Here is a 19,094-nt window from a genome sequence, read left to right as displayed (position 1 = left end):
AAGAACTTTAGTGGTCTATATGGTCAATATATAGATCACTTACTGGCATAATTAATTTCTCTTCTAGATGAGCATCCACAGAGGAAAGACTATTACAGAAAATGGTAAATAAAGTGAAAAAAATTTCTCTCATAGAGAGGAAGGGAGAAAAAATGCAAACTGTACATCAACTGAAGTGATTTTTTTTTTGAAAACTAAGAGTTGCTTTTTTTTTTTTACATCATAATGTAATGTACTCATTAGAAGACAACAAAAATAGAGAGAAAAGGAAAATATCCACATCCCATGAGCAACCATTTTTACATCTCAGTGAGTTTTTCTAGGTGCTAGAAACCTCAGACAGCTTGCTTCAATAAACATTTCACATATCCTTCCTTTTCTTCTCTTAGGATACTTCCCCTGCTGTCTCTAAACAGAATGTGCACTAAGATTAAATTATTTTGGTTTAAAATATGGATTGCTTAGGTTTTAGAAACAGAACTTAAGCTAATGCTTGAACAGAAAATAATCCATGATATTGAAAGAAATACTCCTTTCCAAAATTTACATGATATAGTCAGTGTCTCAGTATGGGCTGCCTATACAGCATTCTTTCTTTAGTTCATTCAATAAACATTTATTGAGTTCCTAATACTGCCAAGCAACCTGGTAGGCACTGGTGATGAAAAGGCAGGTTCCTGCCCATGAGGAGCAACTTGCTTATGGACAAAAAAACATGTTAAGTAAAAAATAGTTGTTGAGGAAGATTGCAAATGATTGACAGGCTTGGGATTCCTAAACTCTGGCCAGACTTTGTTTCTTTAGTATTAAGGTCTGCTGTCTTCTCAGGGGCCGACAAAAGGGTTGGGTATTTAGTCGGTCAGCTCTTCCCCCACTCACACAGCACCTTGTACTGGTCTGATTATACCTTTACTCCCCTGGGCAGAGGAGAAAATAAGTGACACTAGGAAGCCTTGTTTCCAAGGACTAGGGATAGGGAAGCAGCTGCAGGCTGGGTGAAAAGTTGAGGTCAGTCTGAGATAATGACCTGACCGAACCAGTAGGTCCACCCTGACACATACCAGAGTTACCTCAGAGATAAATAACCACAAGCCATGAGTGACCACCTGCTGTGCCAAGTCGGTGAGTGATCAGTTCCCAGCACATTTCCCAAGGCAGACGGTACCTGAGATTGACATGCTGTAGTAGAGTGCCTCTGCCCTGTGTGCCTGTCTGTGCCTTATACACAATTCTGTCCCAGCATGTGTCATGCTTTATGACACTTCCCTGATGATGCGTCTGTCTCCCTTCAGTCGAATGTGAGCTCCTTGAGGGCAGGAACCTGCCTTTTTGTCACCAGTGCCTCCCAGGTTGCTTGGCAATATCAGGCACTCCCTAAATGTTTCTTGAATGAACTAAAGAAAGAATGCTTTGTAAGCAGTTTACTACTGAGGAGAAATAAAACGAAAAGGCAAAAGTTAGTCTTTAGAAAATGAATGCTTCCTTTTGCCTTAAGGGACGGCAGGTGTTGAGCTTAACTTGGGATGTGTCCTGGCAGGTTTTTACAGGATTTAATCATGAGGGTTCACCCCAAACATAACTACATCAGGAATGTTAAAAAACAAAAACAAAAAAAAACATGTTTTAAGTGCTTTACAGGTGCTTCTGACCTGCATCTCTGGCTAAAAACCGGTGCATATAAGTATCTATTAACATACCACTTAATTTTATGATTTAGGTTAATAAAGGAGCAACGAAAGTTCCAGGTATAATTAAATAGTTGAGCATGGCACTTAACTGATACAAATACATCTCAGCTAAAAGTAGTACCGATTATTAAAAGGCATCTGGCATTTTTTCATATGCCAAATTGCAAAAGCATTGTAAATAGACACCCTATAAAATATCTCTCCTGCCCTAGAATGGTTTCATATCTTCCCACGCAAGTTGACAAAAACATTCTGTTATTCAGCTGTCTTGTCTTTTTGGAAATGAACTCACTGCTCACTTGTCATTTCAAACGCTTTCTTTTGCTCCTCAAGTCTGTTATTGTAGAGATGAGGATGCCCATAGGCTGTGCTGAGTGAGATTCATCTGGGTTACTGCCTAAGTCAGGAAACCTTCACTTTTAAGAGATAGAAATAACTCACTTAAAGAAAAGGAATATTTACTGACTTGGTTATGTATTAACCATTCAACAAGTAAGGATTGAGCCTCTAAGTGTGTGTCAGCTATGGTGATGTGGAGCTAAACAAGACAGTCTCCTGCCTTGGGATGTTCAGGATGAGTCTGCTTCAGCTGTAATTATTTTCTGAGGCTCAAATAATGTCATCAAGCCTCTCTCTCTCTTTCTTTCCCCTTCCCCACTCCATCTTTTTGGTTATTTTAGCCTGTTTCTCTTTGTACATTGGCCTTATTCTCTACTGTCATAGAAAGACTGTTTTCAAGTAGTGGGAAAGGAAGCCCACCATTGGTAGCTCCCCTTCCAAAAGGAAGAAAGGCCTACACCCTTCACCCCAGAATCCTTGTCTCATGCCTGGTGGAAGGGTTCTCATTCATCCTGCTCTGGCTTAGTCCTCCCTGTGCCCAACCCTTAACCCCAGGGTAGAGATGCCAAGCTTGGCCAGGCCAGGCCCCAGGGCCTGCTGTTACGATCATGAAGTGGGCAGCAGTCCCATAGATCATGTTGGTGTGGGTGAGGGATCTTTCCACAATATAAAGAGAGATTTTTAGGCCCCCAAAACGATGTCCAATACACCATGTGTGAGATTTTAGGGAGGAAAACATTAGGGAAATGTGAACATTTTCTTGCCAAGATCTGACTAAACGTAGCTTAATGTTCGGTTATTGAAACATTGTTTTTGATACACCAGCAATTCAGTGACTTCTATGAGATCATTTGAAATCAGTTGGGGAAATCCAATGTGAATTTCCTACTTATTTTGATGTAACTGTCATGAGGTGCACGGCAAAAGCTCAGAAATAAAATGGCAGACTTTTTATGATTGGCTGGGGTGGACAACATAGCATTTGAGTATAGTCACTTCCCTGCACCAGCAGGTGGGGTCAGAGGTAGAATGAGGGGAATGGTCTAACAGTGCACTTATAGAAGACAGAGCACTGCACCATGTTCCTGTAGGGATCATTCTGGAAAAGTCTCAATTAGAGTTAGGTGTGAGTGCAGAGAGTGGTGGTGAGGAAAAGTAAAATGATATTGTGAAGCAAAGCACTAATTCAGCAGTTGAAACTTCAGTGATACCAGGCAGTGAGTGTAAGAGAAGAACAAGGAGGATGATAGTTTTTGTGGAGAGTATAGGAAGAGAAAGAATGAGGATAAGATTGCCGAAGAGAAATTTTACAGAAAGATAACGCATAGGAAGGGAAAACTGAATAGGAAAAGAGGGCAGGGCTGGGATACTGGCTAACAGTGACTGATTATTTACCCACATCAGGAAATGTTCTCCATGTTTGCATCAACTATTGTACTTATAGTTCATAGCAACCTTCTGAGGTAGGTACTTGTAATATTCACATTTTGCAGAGAGGAAGCTGAGGCTTAGAGAGGTTAAGGAACGTGTCCACAATCACACAGCTGGTAAGAATTAGAGCTGAGATTGGGACTCAGGCAGTCTGGGCTCAGCATCTGTACTCATAACCACATAAAAATGAAAGAATTCATAGAAGTGTAGGGGAAAAAGAACATGGCCCACAAGGCTTTGTCATAGGGCCAAAGATGTCTTTAAAGGTGGTAATGACTAGATATGGAACCAAATACAGGGAAGTAAGTCCATGGAAACATGCATATTATACAAATGATCAAAGATGTCAGTCTGGCTTAGAGTCAGACAATGACTCAGCTATTCTAACTAAAGAAGAGGATTACTGGTCAAAATGAAAATCTTATAGTTTATGTGTGACACAGGGTGTTTAATGTTATTACTTAGAAAGCCTAATTATAATTCATCCTTGTGTCCTGGTTGAGTTAATCCTAAAGACAACTCTCCAAACAAAATAAAAATAGACAGACAAAATATGCGGTTCAAGGATTTTAAAGAAATGTTGTTTGTATAAGAAATATCTGAATCCAGATCACACCATGACTATTTAGAATTTATAAATATTTATTAAAGCCATATTATGACCTTTGCACTGTGCTAGGCACCGTGGGACCAATGGTGATTGAGAAAGCATTGTTTCTACACTCACGGGACTTACGGTCAGGACTCCAGACAGCCTTTGTTCTCACTAACCTGGTATGTGGCAGGGTTGTCTGTCCACACAGCACTGTATTCTCTTAACCTGTCTGATTGCCTGTATGTGCAATGTACTCATGCAATTTTTTTGTACAGTAAAAAATCTAAGTCATTCAGCTAAGATAAAATGTAAGTGGAAAGGGCACTGAATTTAGAGCAAGAAGATCTAGGATTTTTTTTTTTTTTTAATGTAACCTGAAAAGGTTACTTAGCCACTCTGAAGAAATTCCAACTTCACATGGTTTTGGTCAGATTTACAGAAATAATATGTAAGAGTACTTTGTAGCCTATAAAGATACATAAACCTTTCTGTAAATAAGTTGTCACTGTAATTATAATTTACAGAAAATATGTTTTTGCCTATTTTAGAGGAATTTTTCGAAAATGTTTTATTAAAACTTACCTGTGCTTTCAAGATTAGCAATAAAATGTGCTGTGGGATAGGATATGAAAGCAGAATGTCTCTATATCCCAAAACTGCATTATTGAGAAGAAAAATACTGATCCTACATTCATATGTACGTATCTAGGAACTCTCAGCTGTCTTTCTCCCACCCTGCAAACTCAACTGCATTCTATATAGTCTTACATTCTTTCCTCCCACCTCAGCCTGTGAAGAACTTTCCTCTAAGACTCTCCCACCTCAAGGAACTTGTCTGATCAAATGTCCTCTCCCTCAGGCATCTCTATCACTTTTTACCTCAGCACACAGGCATACTCAAGTGTCTTCCATTAAAAAAAAAAAAAAAAGACAAACCATTTCTTGACTTTATATGTCCCTTTAGGTGCAGCTTTTTCTCTTCCCTTCACAGCTAAGTGTCTTGATAGATTCCTTTACCTGTATTCTCCTCCTTTTTCACCTCCTATTCATTCTTAAACTCATCAAAATCTTGAAACTGCCGGATTGTTCTGGAAAAGGTAACCAATGACCACCTTGTCATTAAAGTCTGTGGATACCTTATATTTACTTCATGTGATTTATCTGTGGAGTTCAAGGACAGAGTGAATTTGAGGCACTTTTGGAACTTTTATATGGAGATGTGGATAGGTATTTGCATTTGCAGACCTAGAGCTAAGGAGAGAAGTCTGGCCTCCTAAGATAGATAGATTTGGGAGTCTTCAGTGAAGCCATGGAACATGTAGTGTAAGAAGAAAGAGGCTGAAGAAAGGAATCATGAAGTTTACCAATGTTTAGGAGATCAGCAAAAGAAGAACCATCTGTGAAGAAACTTGAAAAGGAGGATATGATGATTTAAAAATATACCTTTAATACCCTTTGATTTTTTGGTATGCTTCCTTTCAATAGATGGATCTTATTCTCCCCTTGCATGTGGGCTGGGCTTTGTGACTTGATTTTAAAGAGCTGAGTAACTCAAGTGTTGCTAAGTGACTTCTGGGGCTGTATCATGCAAAGAATTGCATTTGCCTTGTTTTCTCAATCTCGGAATCAGTTATTCTAAAGTCAGCCACCATGTTGTGAGAATACTCAAGCAGCCCTGTGGATAGGCCATCTGGAAAGGAAGCAAGATGCACTAGCCACCTGGGAAGCAGATCTTCCTGCTTCAACTAAGACGGGATCCTCCTGATCGCAGGCCTCCAGTCTTTAAGTCTTTCATCAGAGAGTCGAGAGATAACAGGAAGAAACAAACCATCCCTGCTGTGTGCCGTTTGAATATTTGACCCACAGAAACCATGAAATAATAATTATTGTTTCAAACCACTAAATGTTGGGGTGATTTGTTATTGTAGCAATAGATAATTAATGCAGAGGATCTAGAATGGCAGTAAAGGCATTAGGAGAGTTTGGTGAGATAACTTAAATTTACAAAAAACCTCCTACTTGTTCTATTGTTAGTTACTGGGGGACATCCAGTGACTCCCTGTATTTCTCTTTTATTTTACTTTAAAAAATTGAGATGTCATTATATACAATAACATGTACAGATCGTAAGTGTTGTTCAGTGACTTTTGACAACTAACACCCATGTGATCACCCCCTAAGATATAGAAGACTTACTTCCATCACCCAGAAAGTCACCTCTTACTCTTTTCGAAACAATTCTCTCATCCCAACTTCACAATCACTTTTTAAATTACGGTGGATTCATTTTGCCTTCTAAAATTTTTATATAAATGGAATTATGCAGTATGTATTATTTTGTGTCTGGTTTCTTTCACTCAGCACATTGTTAATGAGATTTATCCAAGTCATTGCCTGCATCAATAGTTCACCCCTTTTCTTATTAGCAAGTGGTATTCCACTGTATGAATATGCCACAATTTGTTTATCCATTCTTCTCCTGTATTTCTCAATTAAAATACAGTTAGTTATTTCTACAGTATCATATACAGTGGAAAAATCAAAATTTCATGTAGAAAAATTTGGTATTATAAATAGCACCTTAAAAATAGGTGAAATGCATGGTTAAATGATTGAGATTTATCATTTCTATAGTTCTCCAGAGAATGAAAAAGTTAAGCCAGGTGTGGTGGCATGTGTCTATAGTCCTAGCTGCTCAGAAGGCTGACCTGGGAGGATTGTTTGAGCACAGGTTTGAGTCCAGCCTGGGCAACATAGTGAGACCCCATCTCCAGGGGAAAAAAGAGAGAGAGAATGAGAAAGTCATAAGCCCTTTGTTGACCATAAAGATTGCATTGTCCCTACGATATTTAACTTGAAAATACAAACTGCCAAGCCAAAATTATAAATGGGTCAATTCTGCTGAGAAAAAATTGAGCCCAAAGACACATTTAGAATTAATGACAGAAATAAAGAAAATAAAAAAAAAAAAATAGGAGTTGCTTTAATTTGTTCTACACACATACTCACACACAAATACACACACAGAGGTCAGCAATATCCCTAGAGTCATTTTAGGTATGGAGGCCAGCAAGGCATATGGGGGCAGCAGTCCTGCATATCACAAATGAATTCCTAATTGTTTTCGGCAGAGTATTTGATACTTCTTTAAATCGAATCTAAGTGAACACTTTAAATATATTTAGTTACATATGAAAAAGGCTTGATATAAACCTTGGAAATGTAATAATTTTTTTCTTAAATCCCTTTTTGTTCTTGGGGAATGTAAGATCATGTGTTTGAGAATATGTTGGTTTAAAGATTATTTCTACTTGGGTTTCCTAAGGACATTTTGTTAATCACACTAGTTTTAAAGAGTTATCATCTTCCCCGTTCTGAACTTCTGATGCATAAATACTTGAAAATAATGTTAAGTTTGAGATGGACTGCAAAGATAGAGATACTGGCTTGATTTTGTTTTCTCCCCCAAGAGGATCAAAATAATCTAAACCATATATTAACTACTCTTATGCAATTTCTAATTTACAATCTTTGTCAGTTTTGAATTATGGAAGCAGCCAAGAGTATCCGAAAACACTTTGTTCCTACTGTGCCTTTTTTCCCGGTAATATAAATATCTGAAGAGGTTATTGCTTAACCTATAAAATAGTGACATCATAATTTATGAATACTGAAAAACCTGGTTCATTTCTGTTAAACTCTGTGATGAGCTAGACATGATGATTTTTTTCTCAGTGGAAAGTACATGTGAAAGGAAATTTTATTTGTTGTATCCGTAATGAGAGTCTGATCTATTTTAGCCTTGATTACTCTCTATCACTATTTGACAGTAACTTTTCTTTGTTTTTACTTTCCGATATCAATTAAGTGAAAATGACATCCTCATCACTATCAACTCATGGTGTTACCAAAGACCAGGCCTCCTTAAACACAGACTCAACCATGCTGTTGGGAAACTGAGCAGGTATGAGTTTCCCTAGACCACCAAAGGCTGAAAATTGTAGTCTGCAGTTGTAATCAGACTAGAAGAATTTCAATACATCTGGGATGTTGTTCATTTACATTGCTTTCATTTGTAACGTGTCTCAGTGAGGCAATCAAAAGTAAGCTTTTTAAAAAAGAATATGTGTACAACTGTTTTACAACTGTAAGCCACTACTTGTGAAACTCAGAAGACAAATGTATGGCAATATCCTATTATCTTGTTTGACTATTTAAACTTACATATAATTTAAGGTTTTGAGGAAGAGGCTAAAAATGTTTCACTTCGAATTACATGGCAGTTTGGCAGTATGGTCAGCAAATAGAGCTTGTATCTAGTTATAAACTAGTACTAATGGAATAATGGTCTCCTTTGGCCATTAAATATATATTATGGTGATGAATCAAGATATTTTTGTATAGTACTCATCTTTAGGTCTAAGTTTGTAATTAACGCTGTTATAGATACTATGCTACCCATGATAATTAAATTGTTTAAAATCACAATTTAAACAGTCTAGCCACTTGTTTGCCTGTAGGCAATATACATACAGGAAATAATTAATAAAACAGTTAATCTTCTAGACCATTGGCTTTGGAGTTCACATCTGGTTCCACTTACCCCCATTCATAAGTAGGTGAGTGACTTTAATCCAATTACTTAATAATTCTGATACTCGAATTTTTTCATCTTTAAAAGTGGAAACTATAATTATCAGGTAGTTATAAGGGATGACAGTAAAATATGTAAAGCACCGGTCATGTGTTTGTTACAGAATACTTGGCAATAGGTAGCTAATAACAACACATACTTGATTCCAGATAGTCAGTTGACTTTCTATAAATATTTACTGTATTTACATAGGAAAACCAAGCATTTTCTTGTTTTGTCATTTGGGTTCTTCTCAGTCAGGCCCAAGTCAGGTGGGTATCTTATTATAATGCCAGTTTTTGTCTGTGCACAATAGAAACCCCTTGTGGTGTGATGGCCCCAAAGCTGACCATAACCTTGCTTCAGCCACTCTGTTTCTCTGGTGAGAGTGAGTGCTGTTTCTACTGCCTCTGCATGGAACTGGGATGTGTGGTTTAGATTCTGTTTTCTAAGCAAATGTATTTGTTCCATGAACCATTATTTTTCTCACTGGTCCAGAAGGAAGGCATAAGGAGAACACCGAAGATCATAAAATAAGTAAGGGTGAAGTACATACTTTTTGTCTTCAAAGTTACTTTTGTGGGGACTTGGCAGTTTACAAAAAGAGCTGATGATGATTAGTTTCTAATTCTAAAGCAAACAGCAGGGAGTTGGACTTTCTTTAAATTTGCTGATAGCGAACAACCTAGGAGTAGCCTTTATCCTAACATCTTGGCAACGTCACTTATTTTTGAATCTAGCTTTCTGAATGTTACAATGACCATACCAAAGGAGATATAAATACCCCCAAAGTGATGGGATCATTTTTTAGTGGTTTCACTGAAATTTGCTCTAAGTGCTACTGAGTAGAGGTATGCGGGAATAAGAATAATCAGTTTTATTGATTTCTTCTGTGACTTTGGGCCAGGACCAAGTCTATTTTGAACATCTTTATATCCTAGCACATTGTAGGCGCTTTAAAAATAACTCTTAAACATTGACTGAGTAAAAGTGTCTGTCTCTAAGATGGACAATCCAATCCCCCTAAGCACTGTTGTGGAGATGAGTGAAGACTAACTAGGAGTCTTGCTTTGTCGCCCAGGCTGGAGTGCAGTGCCCTTATCGCGGCTCACTACAACCTCCGCCTCCCGGGTTCAAGTGATTCTCCTGCCTCAGCCTCCCAAGTAGCTGGGACTACAGGCACATGCCACCATGCCTGGCTAATTTTTGTATTTTTAGTGGAGACGGGGTTTCACCATGTTGGCCAGGCTGGTCTTGAACTCCTGATCTTGTGATCCGCCCACCTCAGCCTTCCAAAGTGCTGGGATTACAGGCATGAGCCATCGCGCCCGGCCAACAGAGCTTTTAAAAACAAATACACGTGAGAGGCCAGGTGCACGATGGCTCTCGTCTGTAATCCCAGCACTTTGGGAAGCTGAAGCAGCAGAATCCCTTGACACCAGGAGTTCAAGACCAGCTTGGACAACATAATGAGATGTCATCTCTATGAAAAAATAAAAAAAATTAGCCAGGTGTGTTGGCGATTGCCTGTAGTCCCAGCCACTTGGGAGACTGAGGAGAGAGAAGCTATTGAGTCGAGGAGTCCGAGGCTGCAGTGAGCTAGGATGGTGACACTGTACTCCAGCCTGGGCAACACAGTGAGCCCCTGTTTGGAAAATAATAATAATTAATAATATATATGAAAGAGAGTTCCCAATTAGAGAGTTCTAACATCTTTAGAAAGATATCTTTAGAAAGATTCAAAAACACCTAAATGCGAAAAATGTCTTTATTCATTTGTCAGCTGGATTACAGAAAGTAGGAAGAAAAGAGAGCCTGTGCCTCTGTAGGAAAGTAACAACGACTTAACTTCTGGAAGTGACTTCGCAGCTTAGAGCCCAGCAATGCCTATTTTGGATTAAACTGTGTATTAATTAAGCTCAAACGATTTCAACATTCATCACGTTGCATTGCACCTCACAGAAAGCAAAACCAAAACAATCCTGGAGTTTTGAGTGAGGAAAACGGACGCCCCGCACACTCACACGCGCGCACTCGCAGCCTGTCTAAAGCGCACAGGCTCAGGCGGCCAAGGGACCCGCGCCGGTTCCCGCGGGCTACCTGCAAACCCTGCCTGGGGCCCGGCAGGCGCTGCGTCCGGGCGCGTTGGCAGTTGGCGACCCCCCTCGAATCCCCCTCTGCTGCGGGCTCCCCGTGGCCTTTGGAGGCTCGGTGAGTCGGCTCCAAATGTTTTCCATATTTGTTCAGCCTCCATAATTCGAATACCAGGGCAGGCCGAGCCAGCCGTGCGCCGCACTCCAGGGCCCAGGGCGCCGCACACACACCCACCCACCCAGCCTCGCAGCGCCATGGGCAAGAACAAGCAGCCCCGCGGCCAGCAGAGGCAGGGGGGGCCGCCGGCCGCGGACGCCGCTGGGCCCGACGACATGGAGCCGAAGAAGGGCACGGGGGCCCCCAAGGAGTGCGGGGAGGAGGAGCCCCGGACCTGCTGCGGCTGCCGGTTCCCGCTGCTGCTCGCCCTGCTGCAGCTGGCCCTGGGCATCGCCGTGACCGTGGTGGGCTTCCTCATGGCGAGCATCAGCTCCTCCCTGCTAGTCAGGGACACTCCATTTTGGGCTGGGATCATTGTAAGCATCGAGTCTGTTTTGCCTAAGCGCGTTTGCCAAACAGGAATGCGAAGTCGCATGGTCGAGTTGAGACTAACCCAGCTGCATGTGCCCTTCCCCAGGTTCACTCCTCTAACTCGCGCTCTGCTTGGTAACTGATGCGTGGGGCACTGGGTTTTCCCGGGCGGGGCACGGCTGGACGCGATAGAACTCCTGCCCCTCTCCTGCTCGCCGCTCCCAGAGCCTCCACGGGGCCTGACTCTGACGCTCTGGAGCGGGGGAGTTCATTTCAAAAGCTGCTTATTTTGGTCAGACTGAACAACCTCAATAACAACAGCAGATTCATTCGGGCTTTTTCCTTATCCTATTACCCAGACCCCACCCCTGTCCTTAAGCAAGTGGCAAAAAGTGAATTAAGTTCATCTAGTAAAAGCAGGAGAGGAGAAAGCCTGTACTTGGAGTTGCCACACTGAGTAGCATTCATTTTATGTTTTAAACTGAAGCTCCATTAGTAAGTTTCATGAAATGCTGGGCTAAGGCAGGAAATGCGAATACAGCAAGCACAGCCTTAATCCACTGGAGTCTAAAGTGGGATAAACCCAGGGCGCTGGCCATGGCAGAAGTATATTTGGGATTCCCCTGATGAATGTACTGTTCTAAGTAGAACAGTACTCAGCTGTTGTGAGTGTTGAAACATATAGCATACTTTGCTTGGTTAAATGAATTCTTTAATGTAAAACGGGTGACACTTATTGAATACCTACTGTGTGCCCGCCCTGCTAGAGGCCTTACATGTATTATTTCTAATTCCCACATCATCCTGATGGGATCATTTTAATCATTCTCATTTCTCAAATGAGAGAACCCAGGCCAGACTCACCCAGGGTCATGAGTGAGTAAAGCATTCAGCCATGCTGATTCCTTTTTATGCTAGACTATATCTGCATGTTCCTCATTGAACCACGCTGCCACCACATTTGGTTTGTAACTTTAATATTATGTTATATTGCAGTGTCTTGTAGCTTATTAAACTCTTTCACATGCATTATTTCATTTGACCCACGAAACAACACTTTGAAGTGGGAATTGTTATTCCTTTTCGATGTGAGGAAATAGGCTAAGAGAAGTTAGATGACATTCTCAAGCCCAGAGATTGAATGTGGTCGAATCAGGAGAGACTAGAAATGACATTTTTGACTCCTCGTCTCATATTGCATCCTTACTGCTATTACTGACCACAGGAACTATAACTCACAAAACATCCCTCAAAATAATTTTGTATCATGGACAGACATTAGAGAGACCTGATATGTATGCATTGATGGAGGTATTTCCTAATTAAGATTATTTGAATACACAAATTTTTGCATAGTAATTTAAAACTTTAATTTTTGTACTAAGAATTCCCATGAAGTTATCATGATTGGAGTTTTCTAAATCAAGTGATTTTAAAAATAGCTTTTCAGTAAGGTATACTGGGTATTTCAGACACCTCAATGACTATCCACATACCCAGGGGGAAAAAATGTCTGGCCTTTAATGCCAGGGGAATTAAAACAAAGAATGAAGCTCTTTCATTCAATGTTTTTAAATATCATTTGCGAATGTATTCCCCATCCTTTCTTTATTGCAACTTCAAAAAGCTCAGCACCAAAGAGGTAAATTAGATAGAGAAAAAAACTTATTTTAAGGTTTAAGGCATGAACATACGAACCGTGCAACCCAGAAATGTTATGAACTGAATCTCCTGGGGGAAATGATGTTCCTAATTGCCCTGGAAGCTCCCTGGGTGTTGCACAAAGGGCATTATATACAGCCAGGTCTCTGCTCTTTCTGGTTTTCTTTTTTGTCATCTAGGATTCATTTGAAGTTTGCTCTCAGTACATAGCCCTCATGAAATCTGTCATCTTAGATTTTCTTTCAACTGAGAAGCTATGTAGAGCAGAGCAGCTAGTAGAGCTGTCCTGAGACTAGTGAGGAGGGTCTCTGAGAAGCCAGGCCAGGAACAACTTGACAGGTCATCCTAGCAGGGCCAGAATTTGGGCAATGTGTCACTGTCTCACACAGTCACCACGGTCTGCTTGTCCCCACCACGCTGTCTGTGGTTGGTCACAGGGCACTCTTCCAAGCTTTCAGGGAAGGGAAAAGACAGTGAGGCAGATGGCGAAGTGCAGATGTGTACGCACCACACCTGGTGTTGAGCCCTAGCTCAGCCACTGTGTGCTGAATAACTTTGGGTTTGGGGGGTTTTTTTGGAGACAGAGACTTGTTCTGTCACCCAGGCTGGAGTGCTGTGGCATGATTTTGGCTCACTGCAACCTCCCCCTCCCAGGTTCAAGAGATTCTTGTGCTTCAGCCTCCTAAGTGGCTGGAATTACAGGCGTGCGCCGCCACACCTAACTTGTGTGCCGAATAATTTTGGACAAGTTACTTGACTTCTCTAGGTTTCCATTTCTTTACTAACAAAATCAGAATGATAATAATTCCTACCTTTTCGGGTTGCCCTGAGGATGAAATAAATTAATACATGTAAAGCACTTAAAATAGTGCTAACAAATGGCATGATTCAATGAGTTAGCTTTACTTATCAGCTGCTTGGAAAGCAGTCACTGGTAGTGTCACTCTTCAGAGGAAAGGTGGCTTTATTTCATCTCTAGACTTGCAAAACTATCATTTTTGACTTGCTACATTTCCAAGACTAGTTTGAACCCTGAAGAAAATATCAGTTTGGCTGTCTCACCTTTCTCTGTTCTCAGCCAAGTTACTATTTAGCAATGGCAGTGGTATTTGATTGGTCCAGCACTTTCTGAATCTTTCTGGAGGTTTATAAAAAGGAACTTAGAGGAGAGTGGCCTCCTCAAGGTCATTTTTCCTTTGGGATATGCAGTGATTCAGGGCTGGTATATCCTGCTGGGTTATATCAGTTTTCCCTGTTCAGGAGCCCCCCCAAACCAAAGCAATCCAGGCCCATCCCTGGGGCTGAGGCTGAGTCACACTAGCCCCGGGATATAGGCTGAAGTCAAGCTGAGGGAGGCACCCAGGCCGTCTACAACTTTCCACGTTCCACTCTTCTGTTTCCCTTTTTTCTGGTTGCCTCTTCTCATGTGGTTATCACTTAATTTTACAGGGGCCACTATCCCATTAACTTGGAATTTAGGGATTGCCATTTTCTTAACAGAACCTGGATGTATGGGTAAATCCACTTAGGTGACTTCTCTTTGACCAATGCCTGACTGACTTGATGAATATTCAAGGTGTGGTTACAGACTAAAGAGACCCTTGGTGATCTATGATCAGCAATTTATGTCCAGTGGAATTTTAGGAAAACAAATAGGTCATTTTTTATCTATCCATAAATGTGACTCCAATCCCCAATCAAAAGATGATTGAAGTCTTTTTACTTTGATTAGAAAAGATTACTGTAAGGGGTGGGGGGAAACCCCAGAATGGAGTCACTAGGGAGACTATGTAACTTGTAAAAGTGCTGTTCATGTCTTATAATTCTTTATAGATGGTTTGAGGGATGTAAGTCATCCCGCAATGACAAAACAAAGTGAAATAGCAACTTTTGAGGATGCACTTGGCTGGGTACAGGGGATCCTAGGACAGAGAAGTTTGTTCTGCATTTTATTCTGTTAATGGTTTTAGTAGCTAAGTCAGATGGGAATTCAAGTTTGCTCATTTTTCTGGAATTCTTATTGATGAAAAGTGTGTAAGGATTGAAGTAATCTAAGGACTTTGAGGATTTTACTTCTCACTCAAATGAATACCGTTTTAGTTTAGGTAAAGCATTGCATGCTTAACCTTTTGTTTTCCCTTCTTCATTCAGTAACATCTGTGGAGGGTGTCTGCTGTGCTACGCATTGGGCTAAAAATAATGAATCAACTACCTGGAGGAGATCTCCAGATCCTGATGGACACATGCCCTTATTATACCTGACAGTAATGAATACTTCCGATTAGAAAATTTAACCTACACAAATATTGTTAAGACCCATTTACCTTTCAAAGTATTCCACTTGCAGTGATTTATTTGCTTTGGCATCTCTACTCCAAAGTCAATTTAAGTGCAAACTCTTGCGTCTCATCCCCAGTGAATATATTTAGTATTCAATATTCTCTTGGCCCTTGTAGGGAGTATTCCCATGGAAAGTAGGAATTTCTTTGCCTTATTGTGCTTTTTAGCTTCCCCTACTCTCCCTCCATTGCTCCCATACCCCACTCAGTGGAATAAAAACCCTGAGATAAAGACAGTATTAATCAGATTAGAAAGTTTAAGGCAAGGGCTTAAAAGAAAGGGAAGAATATTTCTTTTATTTAATGCCATTCGTAAAACTCATCACATGAATCTGTAATGATTAAAAGTTCTGTCAAAAATTTCAGTAACAGCTTTCATATGTGAACTTATCCTAAGAAATTCAAGTTGCAGGTTTTAAAAACCGATTTTTAAGTCTTGCCTTAATGGAAGGGGAAATTGGGTGGTTATGTATTTTAAAGCAGAATATGCCACGAAACTCACAAGTAGACATACGACATATAGCAAATAAGGAACAAATATGATTGTTATCCAGATTTTATAAGTAGAGAAAGTAAGTTAATAATTTAGCTAAATGGTTTGATCATAGTTATGAAAAGTAACTAGAGGAGAGAAAGGTTTGGCATTAGGGTATGGGATAAACCCTCAAGTCATGAAGCTAAATGTGGTGTTAACTTTCTATAGAGTGTATTGACATTTGAAAATTTTAATCTGGAATTATGTATTTAGGAGTACACTGCATAGTAACAGATTAGTCTTCATTTTGGGACTTTATTATGCTTCCAAAATATAGTGTAGCATCCCTGGTATCCCTGGGAAATAATTTTTATTATGGCAACTGCCACAGGATTGTTAGGAACTGAAGAGAGATAATTACATGGCCCATCTCAATCTCCACTGAATACACAGAACAATAATGACAGGCAAATTATCTTATAGGCATAGGAAGTTCTCATAGTAAGTATAAAAATGGAATGCAATTTAATTATTTTGGCAAAAGACATTAATTTTAATATATATGGAAATAAAATGGAGTATTCAAGAATTTGGTGAGGCTGGGCACATTGTCTTACACCTGTAATCCTGGCACTTTGGGAGGCCAAGGCAGGCAAATTGCATGGGCTCAGGATTTTGAAACCAGTCTGGGCAACATGGCAAAATCCCATCTCTACCAAAAATACAAAAATTTAGCTGGGTGTGGTGGCACCCACCTGTAGTCCCAGCTACTCGGGAGGCTGAGGTGGGAGGATCACTTGAGCTGGGGAGGCAGAGGTTGCAGTGAGCTGAGATTGCACCACTGCACTCCAGCCTGGGCAACAGAGTGAGACCCTGTAACAGAAAAAATAATAATAATAATAATTTGGCGAAAGGTTTCCTGAAAGAATTTCAGGAATAGAATAAGATAGGTTAAGATTGAGCAAAATCATTAGATGTTCAGGATCAGCAGGAGAAATGTGTTTTCACCTCTACTTACAGCCTTATACTAAGCCTTATATAATGGCTTAGTAGAAGGCCGAGAGAGTGCTTATATAATGACGAAGTTGTCCCTAAATCTTCTTTTTGTTTGTTTGTTTGTTTGTTTGTTTGAAATAAGGAGGAGAAGGGGCAGGTTCTGATGTTTTTCAGTCCTGTATTGTGGATATATTCAACTCAGAAAGTTAATGTCTGGAAGCTTTTGAGATGTCAGTCATCATTTTGGATTTAATTTTTTGATAGAAATACTGGCACATAGATTTTGGGATAATCAAATGAAAAATAAAATAATTCATTCTCTTACTTTAAGTAATATTCTCAGGGTCACTGTATATTCCCTGACACATAATGGATAGTTAATAAATGTTGAATTGAAATCTATTTATTCCATACTTGCCATTATCAGAGCTTCTGTTTGAATATGCATATACCCATTTTTAAACTACATACAGTCATCCCTTAGTATCTGCAGGGGATTGGTTCTGGCACTCCTGATACCAAAATTCACAGATACTCAAGTCCCTGCTATAAAATGGTGTAGTATTTGCATATAATTTATACACATCCTACCATATACTTTAAATCATTTCTAGATTACTTATAATACCTAATACAATGTAAATACTATGTAAACAGTTGACATACTATATTATTTAGGGAATAATGACATGAGAATGTCTGTACATGTTCAGCACAGACGCAACCATCCTTTTATTATCCAAATGTTTTCGATCTGTGGTTGATTAAATTCATAGATATGGAACTCACTGATACAAAGGGCTGACTGTAGTTGTATATTCAAACACAGACAAATTTATTTATGACATTTAAGACAACTATGAGGTAATGGTAAGGAATGTGTTATTACTCCATTTTGGCTTCTGGATTCTAGAATAATTCAGAACATATTAACTTAGCATTACTTAGATTTTTTATTTCATGTTATAAAATGGCAGAACTCAGGAAGGTCATTTGACTTATTTTGCACTCTCCTAACTAGAATGGAACATATTAGGATTGATGTGACTGAATGCTAGATGTTGATATTACCACTTTCACCTTTTATGAAGAAAGCAATGGCATAGATTTCACTAATGTTTAGTCTAACAGTTGAATAGCTAAATTGCCAATATGACCTCCTCTTTCAATGTGGTCTGAGAAAATGGATGTTTTCTAGACTTGCTCTTGCCGTTAGCTGTATCTGAGACATTTCTATTAAGGGTGTTCTTTCACTGGATCCACTTGGTTGTACTGTGCCCCAAAGGGTTAATGATAACATTAAAAGGAAAGACACAAGGTTATGTTGAAGAGTTCAGCATATATGTTTCTATGTTACTGTAGGACAGTGTATTAGTCTGTTCTCACACTGCTGTAAAGATATTACCTGAGACTGATTAATTTATAAAGAAAGGAAGTTTAATTGACTAACCATTCCACATGGCTGAGGAGGCCTCAGGAAACTTACAATCATGGCAGAAGGCAAAGGAGAAGAGAGTCATGTCTTATATGACTGCAGGAGAGAGAGCACTGGGGAAACTGCCACTTATAAACCATTAGATCTCATGAGAACTCACTGACTATCATGAGAACAGCATAGGGGGAACCACCCCCATGATCAAACCACCTTCCACCAGGTTCCCCCTCAACACGTGGGGATTACAATTCGAGAGAGATTTGGGTGGGGACACAGAACCAAATCATATCAGACAGGAATGTAATCTAGTCATTAAACTTCAATTAGGTATAATTCACTGCAAAATGCAGTTCATTTTTAGGTCTTCCATCCTGGCAAACTAAGGAAGTACTGGTCAAAAAAAAGTCCATCAAAATCCAGAGCTGGATGGGACCTCATGATGTCATAGTTTAACCTTCCAGTTATTATTTGCTGTGCATATTCAAGTCTAGGTTTATCACGATGAGTTCATAAGCTTACAGTGAACTTCTTTTAAAAAAATAGATGCTGGGAGCAGGCTTTACAGCATAAGCTATATAAAAACCTATTCCATAGGCACACCCTCTTTCAGATGGTTTGGATGCAGTCTCAGATCTCTGTGTATTGAGATAAAACTTGGCAAGAGTAACTATCAGATGCCTGAGTGAAGCAGCTCACTCCATCACCCTGGTTAATTTTAAAATTCATATGTGTACACCTACACATATGGCATTAACTAAAATACATTTTTCTTTCTGCCTTAGTCGGCTCAGGCTGCTATAACAAAATACTGTAGACTGGGTGGCTTAAACAGCAAACATTCATTTTCTCACAGTTCTGGAGACTGGAAGTCCAAGATCA

General features: G+C 39.8%; 1 protein-coding gene across 12 annotated transcripts in view; it reads left to right on the top strand.

The window, feature by feature from the left end:
• SSPN (sarcospan) overlaps positions 1 to 19,094 on the top strand; it is a 108,692-nt gene that overhangs the window by 61,486 nt on the left and 28,112 nt on the right. The window contains exon 2 of one of the 12 annotated variants that reach the window (XM_033222624.1): positions 7,922 to 8,017. The exons of 7 other annotated variants lie outside the window; for them this stretch is intronic. Coding sequence is in view for 1 of the 5 variants with exons in the window: in XM_033222615.1 (XP_033078506.1) it covers positions 11,035 to 11,313 (279 nt within the window). In the remaining 4 variants the exon portion in view is untranslated. Of the gene's footprint in view, positions 1 to 1,639; positions 8,018 to 8,653; positions 8,673 to 10,712; positions 11,314 to 19,094 lie in introns of those variants that run through there. 4 more of the 12 variants (XM_033222626.1, XM_033222627.1, XM_033222625.1 and 1 more) reach the window with 4 other exon arrangements.

The sequence above is a fragment of the Trachypithecus francoisi genome, unplaced genomic scaffold (assembly GCF_009764315.1).
Source record: "Trachypithecus francoisi isolate TF-2019V2 unplaced genomic scaffold, Tfra_2.0 Lachesis_group11, whole genome shotgun sequence".
Taxonomy (NCBI): Eukaryota; Metazoa; Chordata; class Mammalia; order Primates; family Cercopithecidae; genus Trachypithecus; species Trachypithecus francoisi.
Note: the sequence above shows the minus strand (reverse complement) of the source record. Positions and strands in the feature narration are given on the sequence as shown.